Source organism: Perca flavescens, chromosome 18, assembly GCF_004354835.1.
Source record: "Perca flavescens isolate YP-PL-M2 chromosome 18, PFLA_1.0, whole genome shotgun sequence".
Taxonomy (NCBI): Eukaryota; Metazoa; Chordata; class Actinopteri; order Perciformes; family Percidae; genus Perca; species Perca flavescens.
Genome location: NC_041348.1, coordinates 2,304,245 through 2,320,000, shown reverse-complemented (window position 1 = coordinate 2,320,000; position 15,756 = coordinate 2,304,245). Strand labels below are relative to the sequence as shown.

General features: G+C 40.6%; 1 protein-coding gene across 1 annotated transcript in view; it reads right to left on the bottom strand.

Moving 5' to 3' along the window:
• The window catches only part of si:dkey-119m7.4 (solute carrier family 22 member 6-A), a 19,863-nt gene extending 4,341 nt beyond the window's left edge, over positions 1-15,522 (bottom strand). Inside the window, exons 1-9 of the mRNA XM_028604453.1 lie at positions 15,166-15,522; positions 11,339-11,442; positions 10,992-11,146; positions 9,624-9,792; positions 8,265-8,383; positions 7,943-7,989; positions 5,720-5,805; positions 4,481-4,692; positions 1,171-1,279 (exon numbers count right to left, since the gene is read on the bottom strand). Of these exons, the coding sequence (XP_028460254.1) occupies positions 1,171-1,279; positions 4,481-4,692; positions 5,720-5,805; positions 7,943-7,989; positions 8,265-8,383; positions 9,624-9,792; positions 10,992-11,146; positions 11,339-11,442; positions 15,166-15,522 (1,358 nt within the window). The remainder of the gene's footprint in view (positions 1-1,170; positions 1,280-4,480; positions 4,693-5,719; positions 5,806-7,942; positions 7,990-8,264; positions 8,384-9,623; positions 9,793-10,991; positions 11,147-11,338; positions 11,443-15,165) is intronic.
• Between the last annotated feature and the right edge of the window lie 234 nt (positions 15,523-15,756).

Sequence of the window (15,756 nt, the reverse complement as noted above, 5' to 3'; positions counted from 1 at the left end):
AACCGTACCTAGCTTCTTTATTATGAGGATGTGCTACATTTCTTTGTCTAATGTGACAGCTTTGTGTTTTGGACCAGTGGTTTCTCAACCTGGGGGTCCCGACCCCCAAGTGGTTCGCAAGATCATTTACGGGGGGTTGTATGAGAAAAAAATAAAAATAAAAAAAATAAAATAACATATTTTAGACTGGGGAATGGTTTTCAACATTACTTTGCATGTACCAGTGATATAATTTGTCTTAGAATAGATTTTATTGAGGTTTTTGTCAGAGCAAAGATTGAAACTTGGAGCAGGGAGACATTTTTGGGCAGGTTTTAGCCAGCCCCAAAGGAAAATCACCAGCACAAAATAAAAATAGTGAATCAAATCCTCTCTCAATGTTTTTAAGAGCAATTTACCAAACAACCGTTAAAACAAGCAGAACATACACTTGAATATGAGAGCTGATCTCCGTTTGATCTCACCTCAATCAGGCTGTACCGGACTCTCTCCGTGATTTCAATATTAATATTATTTCAAACCAGTTTTGTTAATTGGGGTTTCATTTACTCAAGCATAATATACATTTTTGTTTGTCAAATTAACAGAAATCACAGGTAAATGCATAGATTTCTTTCAAATAAGGAAACACAGAACTGCCTTTACTTTACGTGGACCGATCATGCTTACTGCCCTCCCAAAAAAGGCCCATTCTGAGCCAGGAAAAACCCTGTTGGAGTGCTTCATGATAAATGGGCGGTGTTGTAAAAATCACTCCTGATACAAGCTGCCATATATATCTATGTTCCATAAAGTCTTTTGTTCACCAGACAATAAATACAGATGGCTCACATAGGATAAGTCAGATCAATGGCAGAGGTCATTTTACACCAATGCGGACATATTTATGAATGAAGACATTGATTTTAGCCAATAAAATACTTAACACATTACACAGTGTACCTTTAAAGCAAAAAATAAAAACAGAGCCTGTTATTGTTGTCTAAATCAAAAAACTTAAAAAAAAAAAACAAACAATTTCTATCTGTCTATCTAACATGATCCCAGCTGGCCTTTATTTCAAAATGAACAAAAACCAATAACATCGTACAACCTGTCCCCGAACATTCAGGGACATGGGCAACAATAACAGGTTTGGTTTTTGGTACGTGTGCCTCGGGAAACACTCACCTGATAACAGTAGGGAACACCTCGGCTGAGTAGACGTAAATGATGGAAAGAGAGGCTGTGATCCCGAACTTCCCAATCATGGCCAGCACGGTTTTAATGATGGACAGCTCTATAGAAGAGGTCGAAGAAAAGAGAGGGAAAGGCTAATGACACAGACTGATAAACATGGACAAAACATGGATGCACAGAACATAAAAACCCTTAGAAATGCTTATTTCACACCTGCCAAAACCCACGGTTCAGTTCGTATCACGGTTTTAGGGTCACGGTTTTCGGTTCTGTACGGTTCTTTATTCTTTTAATCTTTAACGCTCCAGAATATACTTCAGCATATAGCTAAAATTAGCATATTGAATGCATGTTGCACAAAACATGCACACAGTGGCAGTTCTATATTGTTTTATTTCATCATAGGTAACATGAAATCCAAAATGTTCCCACACACCAGACTATAAACGACGCTGGCGCATCCTCCAGCTCTGGGCAGCCTCTCTCCCACCTGACATCTCTACAGGTGACGTGACGTGACCTGCAGCGGCACCCTACTCCACTTGAGGACCGGTCGGCTCGGTGTCTCTCGAAATCTGACGAAAATCTTTTAAACTGACCTTTGTCGATCTGAAATGAAGACAGATTCAGCAACTGCATGGCCTATTTCTCGCTTAAAATGTTTTCAGAAACACGTTTCGGTGAACTATTTTAGTACAATATGAGATCGTATTCTGAACAAGGGGGTAAGCTTCGCTTCAGAACTCGAGCCATCTATGGCGCCATTTTGTTGCTAACTGGCCATCACTCCTGTTAGCATTCCGCTGACCGCCATTTTTTTTTTACGTCACTTGACTGCGAATAACTTTACATCAGAAATGTTTGAAGACTCTATTTGTCCGTTGTTTAGTTCCAAAGAAACACGACAATGTATAAAAGGCTCCATTACCTTGTACCTCACGTTATGGCTCCGTAGCAGACGCTTTTGTAAATATAAGCTAACGATTGTGTCATAACCAAGTGACTTACTGTCGCATAGTAGAGGAATTACCGTATAGTACAGGAGAAGCTTGCAGGCAGTTTCGACTTACATGAGCTGTTTAGGTTTAATTACTAATGTTAACTGGCATGTTAGTTAGCAATAATTAGCCTGTGCTTATGTTATCTCCTTACATATACATACGCTCTCCTTATCTGTAAGATTGGAAATGATTGAGATTTCTCTTGGCACAGCTACCAGAAGACTTCCAACTTTCAGACACGTTGCTCACGTCACATTCTCTCAGTTGGAGGCTGCGCAGTAAAGCTGGCCATCACCGGAAAAGTGCTTCTAATATCCTTCACTGGTCTCCGTCCAGAGACACGGGGACTGTTGGTCCATTATATAATGTCTATGATTCTGAACGAGCCGCCATGACAGTCTGTTTTGAAATTAGGGACCAGCCAGACCCATGTGACGCAATCGTCCAATCAGCTGCCATGGGTTGCGTTTGTCACGCCCATCCCGCTCGTCATTTCCAGTAAGTGTTTTAACATAGGTGTCGAAAGTGGGCACTACGGCAGTAAGAGGTTAGTGACCATTAACAGTGTACTGACGAACCGTGCGGTACACACACGCTCCGAACCGAGACTAGCGAACCGAGCGGTTCGGGTGTTTTTTCATGAACCGTACCACCCCTACGGTTGATTAGATAGGGCCTCAAAGTGTAGTTTGATAAAATGAGAAAAGTCAACAGCCACAGCTTGTATAGTATACCGTATATTTGTCTAATAAAGTCAAAATATCTAACAACACTTAATAAAAGACACAATTACCTAACAAGTAATGTTTCAGTGAGACATAATTACTTGTTTTTCAACGATGCATCTTAAATATCTTGCAGGGTTTCTGCAGATTTCAGGTTTAAGGCTTTGTAATATCTTTTTAAGACCGTTATGAATGAAATTTAAGACCTTTATCACAACACCAACTAAGCACTAAATTCAGTTCATTCAAGCCAAGTATCGCTAAACTTGCATGTCCTTACAGCTGAAGAATAAAATCTGTTTTATGTCTGTGGTACAATTTGAAAGAGACTCGCGGCAATAACACGAAAGCTGATTGGCTGCAATAGAAGTTAAATATTGGTCTCATTTGTAGTTGTAATGCAGTGAAATTATAATTGGACTAACGAAAGAAAGAACTACAACACCACGGAATTTAAAAAAAATTAACATCATAAGGTTGCGTTGCATGGGCCGTAGGAAAATTCAGACCTGTTTAAAATGATTTAAGACCTAGAAAACAATACTTTAGCGAATTTAAGACTTTTTAAGGCCTAAAAGTAAAGTGAAAGAGAAGAAAAGATGAAACAAGCTTTTTTTTGACATCTCATAAGGTGTTTTTTTTGTAAAAGATGGATTATGTTGTTTAAAGATCATGGGCTCTATCTTGCACCCGGCGCAGCGCAAAGCACAGCGCAAGTGTTTTTGCTAGTTTAAGACCAACGCAGTTGTCAGTTTCCTGTCCAGCGCCCGCGTCGTTCAAATAGCAAATGCACCTGCACCCATCTAAGAGCCCATGGGCGTGCTGGTCTTACAGGGAGGTGTGTTTAGGTGCATTCTGGGTGTATTGCTATCTTGAGGCAGCGGAAAGTGATCGCACCATTGACCAACAAAAACCTGGTCTAAAGTCAATAACGCAGCATTTCATTGTTATTTTAACAGAGCATTAGTAAAATGCTCCTAGGCTCGTGCACAGCGCGCACACACTATGCTTGTTACACACACAGGGACACACAGCAGCACACACACATGCAGAAGATTACAAATAAAAATATTACAGTGCAAATCCTCCATCATAACAGCAATGCTCCAAGGTCCAAACGCGCCTGGCTTTTAAAGGGAATGGGAGATGATCTCTGATTGGTTCATTGCATGTTACGCCCAAAACACACCACTGATTAATGAAGACACTAAGGACAACCCTTTAGAACCAGGCGCCCGGCGCACAGACCCTTTTTTCCGCCATCAAACTAGCAAAAAGTGGATTTGGACACGCCCTAAACGCAGCTGCGCCAAGCGCTTCACACTGTGGGCTTAGATTGTTAAAATAGGGCCCCATATCTTATTTCAAAAAATCTTACCAAGTTAATTTTACTAGTTCCATTGGCAGACTTGTTTTAAGTTATTACGAGTAAAAAAACACCTTGTATTCATTGTGTGTTTGTTTTTTATTATTTACTTTTTTCCAGTGTTGGCTTGTGTTAATTTCCCAGTTTGGACAATCTGGAGGTCTACAGTATGCAGTTGAGCTGTACATTAGGCATGTGTGTGTCCATACCAGAGGGGATGAAGATGGTCAGCAGGCAGGCCGTGCCACCCACAGCCAGGAACGCCAGCTGGGAGAACTTGCGGGAGCGGTTGAGGGTGAACAGGACGATGGTGCGTGCAGGCATCTCTACCAGGCCAAAGATCAGCTGGGTCAGATAGATGTTCATTCCAAAGTCAGAAATGTTGAGAGACAGGCCGTAGTACACGAGCACGTTGGCGAACCTGAGACAGATCAAAAAAATAACATAATTTTAACCAACACATTGTTCCTGTATTCAGCAGACAGATGAGACTACGTCTAAACACGCTAAAGTTAGCATGTGTGGCAACCTTAAAATCATGAGATACGTTTCAGAAAAAAAATTAAAATATTTACAAGAAAGAAACAATTCTACTGTGCTGTTCTTGAAGGCATTAAATTAACAAATCCTACACATGGTGGCTTTAAAGTGCTCATATTATGCTTTTTGGCGTTTTCCCTTTCCTTTATTGTGTTATATAGCTTTATTGTGCACGTTATAGGTTTACAAAGTGAAAAAGCCCAAAGTCCCCCCCAAAGGGACTTACCATCTCCAACAGAAAACACTGTTCACAAACTGCTCCAAACAGCTCTATTGTAGTCCAGCCTTTACTTCAGAGACCAACGTGGTCACTTTGTAACACACATTATAACATAGCTGCCAACACTCCCGTTTCTCCCGGGTTTCTCCCGTTTTTTAGCCCTATCTCCCGGATCACCCCTTCTTTGCACCCTTATTTTTTCCTCTTTTCTTCCTTTTCTCTTCTTTTTAGTCCACAAATTTTACAATCTTACAAATATACAAAAAAAATAGTGCTTTCCTCAGATCAGATATTGCGAGGCAGGAATGAGCTTAAATAAAGCTTTGACGAGATGGCGAAGAGGAGTGAGTGGTAAATGTAGGGCAACAAACCCCCCCTAAGTGCCCCTCCAGTTTTACACAGGGGCTAAGAACCTCTGCTGTTTGGGTCTGTCATTGTAAAACACTAAAAACAAATAAAAATAAAAAAGGTTTACTGCAGCACTAATCTACAACAATCCCAGAGTATGTACAGTACAGTATGGCACACCTTACCTTAAGTCGCCAAATTATTTCAAAATGTATCAACTCTGTAAAGCTTTTTTTGGCGTGTCAAATGTTGGCTTGACATGGACGTAAGTCCAAACGTGTTTTAGATTCAGATATGAACACTGACATAAAGAGAAAGGGAATGCTCTGCTCATACTCACCAGAGATAAAAAACAATCAAAGAATGCTTCCTCATTTTTGGGGTTCGAACGAGGTCTATGAAGTGATTTTTCTTCACCTCAGTTTTCTCTTCAATTTTATAGACCTGCTGAAAACAGTGAGAAGAACAGTGAGTAAGAGACTTTGGAGTAGGACTATAAACAGTACTGTTTAAGTAGTTAATTATGATAAAGTAAAAATGGTTGCTGGGGAGGGCAAGCCAGTGATGTTAATGGTTGCAATAGCACTGCCCTAAGCTAAAAGCTTGAAGCGTGTTATACCAGTGGAGATGTAACAGCAGGTAAATGTGAACTCTGGGTACTGCCACCATTCATATGCATGTATGGCAGCACAGAAAATCTTTACTTTAAGTTACCAGCTAACACTAGCAGTAGCTAGCTAGCTAGGTTGGCATAACGAGGCGACCAGATGTTTCAATTAACTGAGTGAAAACGCAGTGAGAGAAACATAATTTTTTGGAAATATGACCAAATATTTCAGCTTTGCAGCCAAACAGGGTTGTGTCAGAACAAAACAAGAGCCTGTTACAGCGTTACGTTTCTCTTTACTTCCATGTATTCTGCCAACACATTCTCACTCCCATTGCGTAAAATACAGACGCTTGGTAAGGTGCCTTTGGTCTTGTTATTGACGTTAAAAGTCTCCTTTAGCATCAGATCTAAACGCACTTTATCAAAACTTGCTTGGTCGGGACTATTGGCGTCACTTTTGACGCAGTTAGGTTAAGGAAAAGGTCGGGGCTGGGCTTACGTTTCCATGACACGTGGGACAAGACAGTTGGGTTTAGGAAAAGAAGAACGGGACGGTTGGGTTAGGAAAAGAAGAACGGGACGGTTGGGTTTAGGAAAAGAAGAACGGGACGGTTGGGTTTAGGAAAAGAAGAACGGGACGGTTGGGTTAGGAAAAGAAGAACGGGACGGTTGGGTTTAGGAAAAGAAGAACGGGACGGTTGGGTTTAGGAAACGTGACATGTGGGACACCATCCCCGGTCTCCTGGGTGAAATTCCTGTGTTTGACCCATCCACCACCCAACCAACCTCCCTATGCGTATTTTTGTGCTTTGATACTACTCACTACCGTAGTCGCTCTTAGTACTACGTCATCTTCAAGCGCCGTGTAGCTGCTGCTCTCCCCGGTGCGTTCTACCCACACGCTGAAGGGCGCTTTTTACGTCCTATCTGACGCTGACAGCCACTGCCCAAACATCCGTATTTTACGAGTTCAGAGTGAGAATGTGTTGATTCTGCATTGATCATAGACTGGACCCATTTTACAAGATTCTTGTTTTATAATAATAAGTTTATTTGATATAGCACCTTTGACAGACAGAATCATAAAGTGCTTCACATGATAATTTTTTTTACAAAACATAGTAAATTATACAACAATAAAGATAAAAGACTAAAAAACAGTCATTAAAAGACAACATTTTACATAAATGAATAAAAAGCAAATTTAAACAAGTGCGTCTTCAGCTGCTTTTTAAAAGCTTCAACAGAGACGATAGGAAGCGCATTCCACAGGTTTGGAGCCACCGCTTCAAAGGAACGGTCACCTCTAGTCTTTAAACGGGTGCGTGGGACAACCAGTAGTCCCTGGTTAGAAGACCTGAGGGGCCTATTTGTAGTGTATGAATGGAGCAGGTCCGAGATATACGCTGGAGCCTGACCGTGCAAAGCTTTATAAGTCAGAACCAAAACTTTAAATTTGATCCTGTCGTTAATCGGAAGCCAATGTAATGTGTATAAAACTGGAGTGACGTGCGACATCTTGCTAGACCTGGTTAGCAGCCTTGCAGCAGAATTCTGGACTAGTTGTAAACGGTCCTGGGACGATTTGCTGAGACAGGTGAACATAGAGTTGCAGTAATCAAGCCGAGATGAAATAAAAGCATGAATAATCATCTCGAGCTCAGAATGTGGAACAGTTCCTCTAATTTTGGCAATGTTTCTTAATTGAAAGAAACACGTGCGGGTCAGAGATTTAATATGTTGATCCAAGTATATGTTATTATCAAATATTACACCAAGATTTTTTAGTTTGGACTGACCAGCTGAGGACAATGAGCCCAGCAGCTGACTAATCTTCGAAACTATAGGGTCCGGAGCAACAATAAGGACTTCGGTCTTATTTTCATTTACCTTTAGAAAGTTGTTTGCAAGCCAATCCTTAATCAAATTGAAACATCTAAGCAATTTCAACACTTTGTCAGTGTCTTCTGGCTCAAAAGAGACATACAGCTGGATGTCATCTGCATATAAGTGATAAGAAATATCTCCAACTTGGCTAATTATATGTCCCAGGGGGAGCATCTACAATGCAATAACTAGTCAGCTGGAAATTTCTGGTATTTTCCACCTCTGTCTGAAATCAAGGACTTTTGGTAAAAGAAAATGGTAAATCTGCACAGGCTTTCAACTTCAGTTTTGATGGCAATGAGTATCTGTTATTATTGACATTTCAAAAGGATTAAATAAATGTAGTAGTAAATAATAAATAAAAAAAGATGTTTCATCTCTACCTTACACATCTCCAAATCTTTGGTGAGGGGCTTCCCATTCATCTGCGCTGCTTTTCGGATCAGTTCCCATGCTTCCTCTTTTCCGTCGTTGGCTATTAACCAGCGAGCTGACTTTGGCAACACCCTGACAACGTAAAGACACATTGCTCAGATGACCTGCTCACAAACACTTGTTTCACCCACTGTGCTGCAGGGGGGCACTTTGATAGACATTTCACACTGTGGCCAAATTGATATGTTATAGGCCTATTGTAGAGAGAAAAAGAGCATTGCCTAACACTGGAACACATTAATAGAATGCAGACATTTTTCAGGTTTGTTTGCACAACTAAATCAACTTTTTAACATACACGTTCCACCATAAAAAGTTCCTTCCCGAGCCCATTTAGCAGTAGCACCGTGGCTCCGTCCAAGATGATTGTGATTGGTTTAAAGAAATGCCAATAAACCAGACCACGTTTATTCTCCTATCCAGAAATGCTGTGTGGACTAGCCAGACCTTCCTTTGCAGCGCTGTGGAGGAAGGTCTGGCAATGCGAGACTACTCGGGAACTGTCCTCCCTCCTTTGTTAGATTAGCAGAGTCTGTAAACAGCTTCAAAAAGACTTTTAAAAACGGATTTCTACTGATTTGTTTTCTCTGTTCAGGGTGCTGAGTCCTGTGTATATGTGTGTAATCTGTTTATAGCTGTATTATTTTTCTGTATTTGTATCCTTTGTTTTAAAAGGCGCAATCTAAAAAAAAAAAAATGTATTAAATCTTAATTACTTACTATTGGTGCACGTCAGGCTACGGCTTAGGTCCAATGTCTCCACGCACCTACGTACGTAGACACGGCATAGATTTTACGCAGAAGCATAAATTACGCTTAGTACATTTGACTTAGTGCAGCTAGCATTTCTGTAAAACTCACATATACCATCACGTTATTATAACCATCGCTAATAAATTTTAAACAATTGTGATTGGTTTAAAGAAATGCCAATAAACCAGAGCACGTTTTTCTTTCATCCCAGAATGCTGTGTGGACTAACCAGACCTTCCTCCGCAGCGATGTGGAGGAAGGTCTGGCAATGCGGGACTACGTGTGCAATAACTTGGCTAAATTTGTGATGTAGAATTTTTTCGAGATTGCTCCTGTGTTTTTGTGTAAAATTGTGTTCTATGTATTACGTTCAGGAAACATTGTTGTACTTCATGTCTTTGTATTGTTGTCTTTGTTTATTTGTACGTTGTTTGTACAGTATGGTTGTTTTTTTTTTATCTTGTACTCCTGACTGCAGATCAAGTTTCCCATTTGGAATGATAAAGTGACTGAACTGAAGTGAATCAAATCTGGGTTACACTGTTGCCCACCCACTCACCAGATGTAAAAGACGAAGAGGAAACCAGGTGCTGAGATTGCTAGCTGAAGTTTGCGCCAGTCTCTTATGAGGTACGCAATACCGGCCAGCAAAATGTAGCCGACGCCAAAGGAGTAGTCAGTGATTATACCAGCCAACATCCGCTGCTTAGATCCTGTCCACTCTATCCCTGCATGGGAGACAAACAGGGCAGGGATATATGTATGAATTACACGTCATACTGTATGTACATAATAACTCTTTAAGAAACTACATGTACAGGTGTATTAGCCCAGTCCAATACATATCAATCAGCAGGTTATTTTTTTCAGACTTGACAAAACTCGTCCAGAGCCACAGAAGACATTATAAATGTGTTTTCACAGAATTAGTTGTACTTTTCATTACTAGTAGGGTCTTTTTGTGTAAAATCAGTGCACTGTCCCTTATTTTTTTTTACACTGGTTATTCGTCCATCTCTGAAAAATAGTGTAACTGTAATTAAACAGTATAAACTGAAAACAATTCACTATTTTAGACATGCTTTTTTATTGCTTTTTTGTTTGTTATGTCATTTTGTCTTGCTTTTTTTTGTCTTGCTTTCTTATATTAACTGTTTGCTCGTTGTTTTTATTCAAATAAATGTAAAGCACTTTGTAACTTGTTTTTGAAAAGCACTTCATAAATTAAGGCATTATTGTTATTATTACCTCCGGTTACCTCCAGGATCTGTGCTAAGCTAGGCTAGCGGTGGGGGCGTCAGACAGAGTTAGGAGACGCACGGAGATCAGAAGGGTATTTATGGACTTATCTTACTCTGGGGGAATAAGCTAAGGTCTCAATAAGTCGGCGTGTCCCTTTAAATTTTACATTACAATCTTTACATTTGTATTAGAATTTACTTTTTGTTTCATATTGCTTAATAACTTTTGTTTTTTATAGTTGCCATACAAATAGATTTATAAAATGATATAAACCCATCCTAATATTGTGTTAATGCACATATTGAAACTTTCATGCCAATAAAGCCCCTTGAATTGAAAAAATTAATTGAAATGAATTGAGAGAGAGTATATAGAAATAGAATTCCCTTCTTATCCCTATTGACTTTTAGGAGAAAGTGTTGGTTTATTTTGCCAAACATTTGAAATATCCACAGAAAGGTGCTCCTGCTTCTGTTTCTCAACCTGTCCATCAGTGAAACTGTAAATCTCCAAGTGGCTTTCTTTAGGCAAACAGTTGCTAATGACATCTATGAATTGTCTTAAGTATCTGCGACATTCTCTCTGGTGACACATGTTGCTATTGGGGGGGCATGCAGTAAGTCTCATCCATAGACTGTTTAAGACAGGTCAAACCTGAATCATCATCTTTCTTTAAGACACTGACCTAGGACAAAGGCATTCATGATGACACCAGAGACAGATGTTCCAACCATAAAGCGAAGGGCGATGTAGACGTAGAAATTAGGGGCGAAAGCAGCACCGACCCCAAAGACAGCCTGGATAGCCAAGTTAAAAAGAATGATGATCCTGCGACCGTACCTGAAACAAGACAAGACATTTCCGAACTTGGTCATTCCACGTAAACCAAACTTGAATTTTTGACAGCACATGATGAATTAAAAGAAACAAGTCTAGAAAGTAATGGAGAAGACAGACACGGGAACAAGTGGTAAGGGGCTACGTCATCTATTCAATAGTGCTCTGAAGATGGACGGGTGTCATCAAACGTACTTATCAGCCAAGCTTCCAAACAAAACAGCTCCAACTAGGAGGCCCAACATGTATGTGGAGGAGCCCATGATGTTCAGGTTGGCACTGTCACAAACCAGGTCCCACTGCAAGAAGCACAGAACAGGTTCAATAAAAACATTTTTCTTCTTTCATTCCTCATTGTTCTGTCCTCAAGGCTGAACAAGAGGCCTGCTCTGTGTGAGAACCATTCACAGTATATACCAGTGTGTTCCCTAGGTTTGTGGAAGACTTATTTATTTGGTGGGGGGTTTAAGGGTCCTCTCTCAATAATATGTGCAGTTTTTAATTAAAAAGGCATATGCAATTATTATTACCAAATCTGTGACTAAAACGTTGGAAAGCTAGAGCAGCTAATAAATAAATAACACATTAGATCTGAGAAAAGTCATGTGGTTGGGTTTGATGCTCACATTGATTTAACATTCATTGGCTTAGGTGGTACCCAAAATGGCTTGGGTGCTGCACCTTAGCCTTGTAATGCTAGGGAAATCCCTGTACCACTGAGGGTCCTTAAATTATCAACAGCTGGACATTTACAGAGCCATCTTCCCATCAAGATTCACCACAGCTGGTGCACTCACACGATTTGGAATTTTTAACACTCAAATGCAGACCATTTCTCCTGAATAATGCAATAATGTATGTGCAATAACTTTTGTATTCACTGCTCCTTATATTTCTATTTTTATAGATTTGATAGATATTTTATTTATTTATACCATGGGTAATACGTGTATTTTTTTTAAGAGTATTTATACACTGAACAAAATTATAAATGCAACACTTTTGATTTTGCCCCAATTTTTCATGAGCTGAACTCAAAGATCTAAGACTTTTTCTATGTACACAAAAGAACTATTTCTCTCAAATATTGTTCACAAATCCTTCTAAATCTGCATTAGTGAGCACTTCTCCTTTGCCGAGAAAATCCATCCACCTCCCAGGTGTGGCCTATCAAGATGCTGATTAGACAGCAGGATTATTGCACAGGTGTGACTTAGGATGGCCACAATAAAAGACCACTCTAAAATGTGCAGTTTTATCACACAGCACAATGCCACAAATGTTGCAAGTTTTGAGGGAGCGTGCAACTGGCATGCTGACTGCAGGAATGTCCACCAGAGCTGCTGCCCGTGAATTGAAGGTTCATTTCTCTACCATAAGCCGTCTCCAAAGGCGTTTCAGAGAATTTGGCAGTACATCCAACCGACCTCACAACCACAGACCATGTAAACCACACCAGTCCAGGACATTCACATCCAGGATCTTCAACTCCAAGAACGTCTGAGACCAGCCACCCGGACAGCTGCTGCAACAATCGGTTTGCATAACCAAAGAATTTCTGCACAAACTGTCAGAAACCGGGGGAAGCTCATCTACATGCTCGTCGTCCTCATCGGGGTCTCGACCTGACTGCAGTTTGTCGTTGTAACCGACTTGTGTGGGCAAATGCTCACATTCGATGGCGTCTGGCACTTTGGAGAGGTGTTCTCTTCACGGATAAATCCCGGTTTTCACTGTACTGGGCAGATGGCAGACAGCGTGTATGGCATCGTGTGGGTGAGAGATTTGCTGATGTCAACGTTGTGGATCGAGTGGCACATGGTGGCGGTGGGGTTATGTTACGTGCAGGCGTATGGACAACGAACATTTTATTGATGGCATTTTGAATGCACAGAGATACCGTGACGAGATCCTCAGGCCCATTGTTATGCCATTCATCCGCGACCATCACCTCATGTTGCAGCATGATTATGCACGGCCCCATGTTGCAAGGATCTGTACAAAATTCCTGGAAGCTGAAAACATCCCAGTTCTTGCATGGCCAACATACTCACCGGACATGTCACCCAGTGAGCATGTTTGAGATGCTCTGGATATGAAGACATATCTTTTTAATGTTGCCTTTCTTTAAATAACCTATTTTTAACTGCTCTTTCTTTAAAATTCTTATACTGCACAGTACATTTTATTCTTGTCTTGTAATGATCTTAAATTGTTGTTAATTGTTTTAATGCTTTGAAATTGTTTTTAATTGTTTTCTAACTGTTTTTAATGTTTCATGTAAAGCACTTTGAATTGCCTTGTTGCTGAAATGTGCTATACAAATAAAGCTGCCTTGCCTTGCCTTGGATCGGTGTATACGACAGCATGTTCCAGGTCCTGCCAATATCCAGCAACTTCGCACAGCCATTGAAGAGGAGTGGACCAACATTCCACAGGCCACAATCAACAACCTGATCAACTCTATGAGAAGGCGATGTGTTGCACTGCGTGAGGCAAATGGTGGTCACACCAGATACTGACTAACTGGTTCTGGTCCCCCCCCCCCAATACCGTAAAACAGCACATTTTAGAGTGGTCTTTTATTGTGGCCAGCCTAAGGCACACCTGTGCAATAATCCTGCTGTCTATTCAGCATCTTGATAGGCCACACCTGTGAGGTGGATGGATTTTCTCGACAAAGGAGAAGTGCTCACTAACACAGATTTAGACAGATTTGTGAACAATATGTGAGAGAAATAAGCCTTTTGTGCACTTAGAAAAAGTCTTCGATCTATGAGTCATGAAAAATTGGGGCAAAAGTGTTGTGTTTATAATTTTGTTCAGTATAGTATGAGTTATGTGTGTGCATATATTTTGTATTGTATTTAAATGCTGCAAACTGGATTGCTCCAACTAAGTAATGCCATCCATAAGTAACACAGTGACAGAATGTTTGACTATTGTGGTCATGGGTTTCATACACTTTATGTAATAAAACATCTAAAAACAAAAATCCTATCCGATGGGGGTAGGGCTGCACCATATGAGGAAAATAATATATTTTTGAGTGATACTGCGATTGCAATATGATTCACAATATTTGAGGGAATTGTTTTTTTTTTTGTTTGTGAGGATCTGTACAAGCAAAGATGTTTTCTTTAGTCTGTAGGATAGGATTTGTTTAGCAGGGTTTCTCTGCAGCCCCACGATACTTCATTCAGAATGGTTTGACACATATGGCCCCCCTCCCCCCGCGATTTGGATATTGCACTAGTCACTAGTGGGGGCGTTTGGTCTAATTTGTGTCAATATAGAGTTCCTTGACGATAAAAAGTTACAAAACATGGTAGCGTGGTAGAGTGTGTGGGAAGGCCAGAAGATGCCTGCACTGTAGGAGTCTATCTCTCAAACCTGTTTAAACCTGTATCAGGTATCAGCAGAGCCCACTGTGAAACACAGCTAAGCCCCTCCACATGAATTAGCTGCATGGAGTCCTCATGTTAAACTGAAGAAGTTTGAGTTAACCCTGGACCGGATAAACGTAAGGTGAATAATAAGGCGGTGCCATTCTCATATCAAAATCGATCTTTGTCTGAGTGATCTGATTTCAATTAATAAAATGCATTATAAAACATATTTGAGGGTTGCTTCTTGCTTGTACAATTTTGTAGCATAAGTTTTCTAAAATATCTTTACTAGCCAAGCTAAATTGAGATTGTGATTGAAATTTCTCCAAACTAATTGAGATCCGATTACATTTCCGACTTGATTTTTAAATGTAATCGAATCGGGACCTCGTGAATCGGAATCAATTCGTTAAATCGTTTGCGATACTCAGCCCTACCTTACACCCCTCCCCCCATTCTATGATGAATCATGCACAAGTTGAAGGAGCTGATGGGAAAACATTTCACTGGAACTGTACCTTGTACGATTTCATGTCACAAAAAATGTATTCATTGATTGATTGATTGAGAAACATCAGCTGAAAACGTAGATGTTACAATCTGCTAGACAAGATGTTGGTTTTTTCCACTCACCTCAGTTACTGTGGTGCTTTGGAAGGTCTCTGTGCTGTACTCCCAGCCTCTCTGGCATCTCCCAGCGGGGTGTCTATCGCCGAGAGCTACAGCACCGCTGTGGTTCAAGGGAACCGTGCAGGATAGCTCAGGCCGGCCATCAAGGGCGGACAGATGGCTGAAGTTGAAATATGACGAGGCCGAAGCACCCGCCGCAGGCTTCGAGGAGCTACACAAATGCGGAGGAACAGCCTCAGTGAAGACAGAGACCAGCATGTGGAACGCCAGAAAGATCTGAGGTAGACAGATCCATACATACAAGATCTTCTGGAACTTCCCAAACCCTCCAATAAGTCCGATAATTTCATCAAAGTTCATTTTTTCTGGCTTTTTGTAGATGCACAGTTAAAATGTGCTATTCTGTAACAGATCTGGTAATTTGAATCAGAAAGTCCAAAAGTGCCCCTGAAAATGGAGCTGCCAAAGATGCACAAGCAACTAGAGGCAGAGGGTCAAGCTGTCCTTCAACTGATTCCTTCAACGATTCGAAACCATGGACGTTATAAATCAATAATCGTGAAATCGAAAGACTACATTCGGGTGTTAAATAAC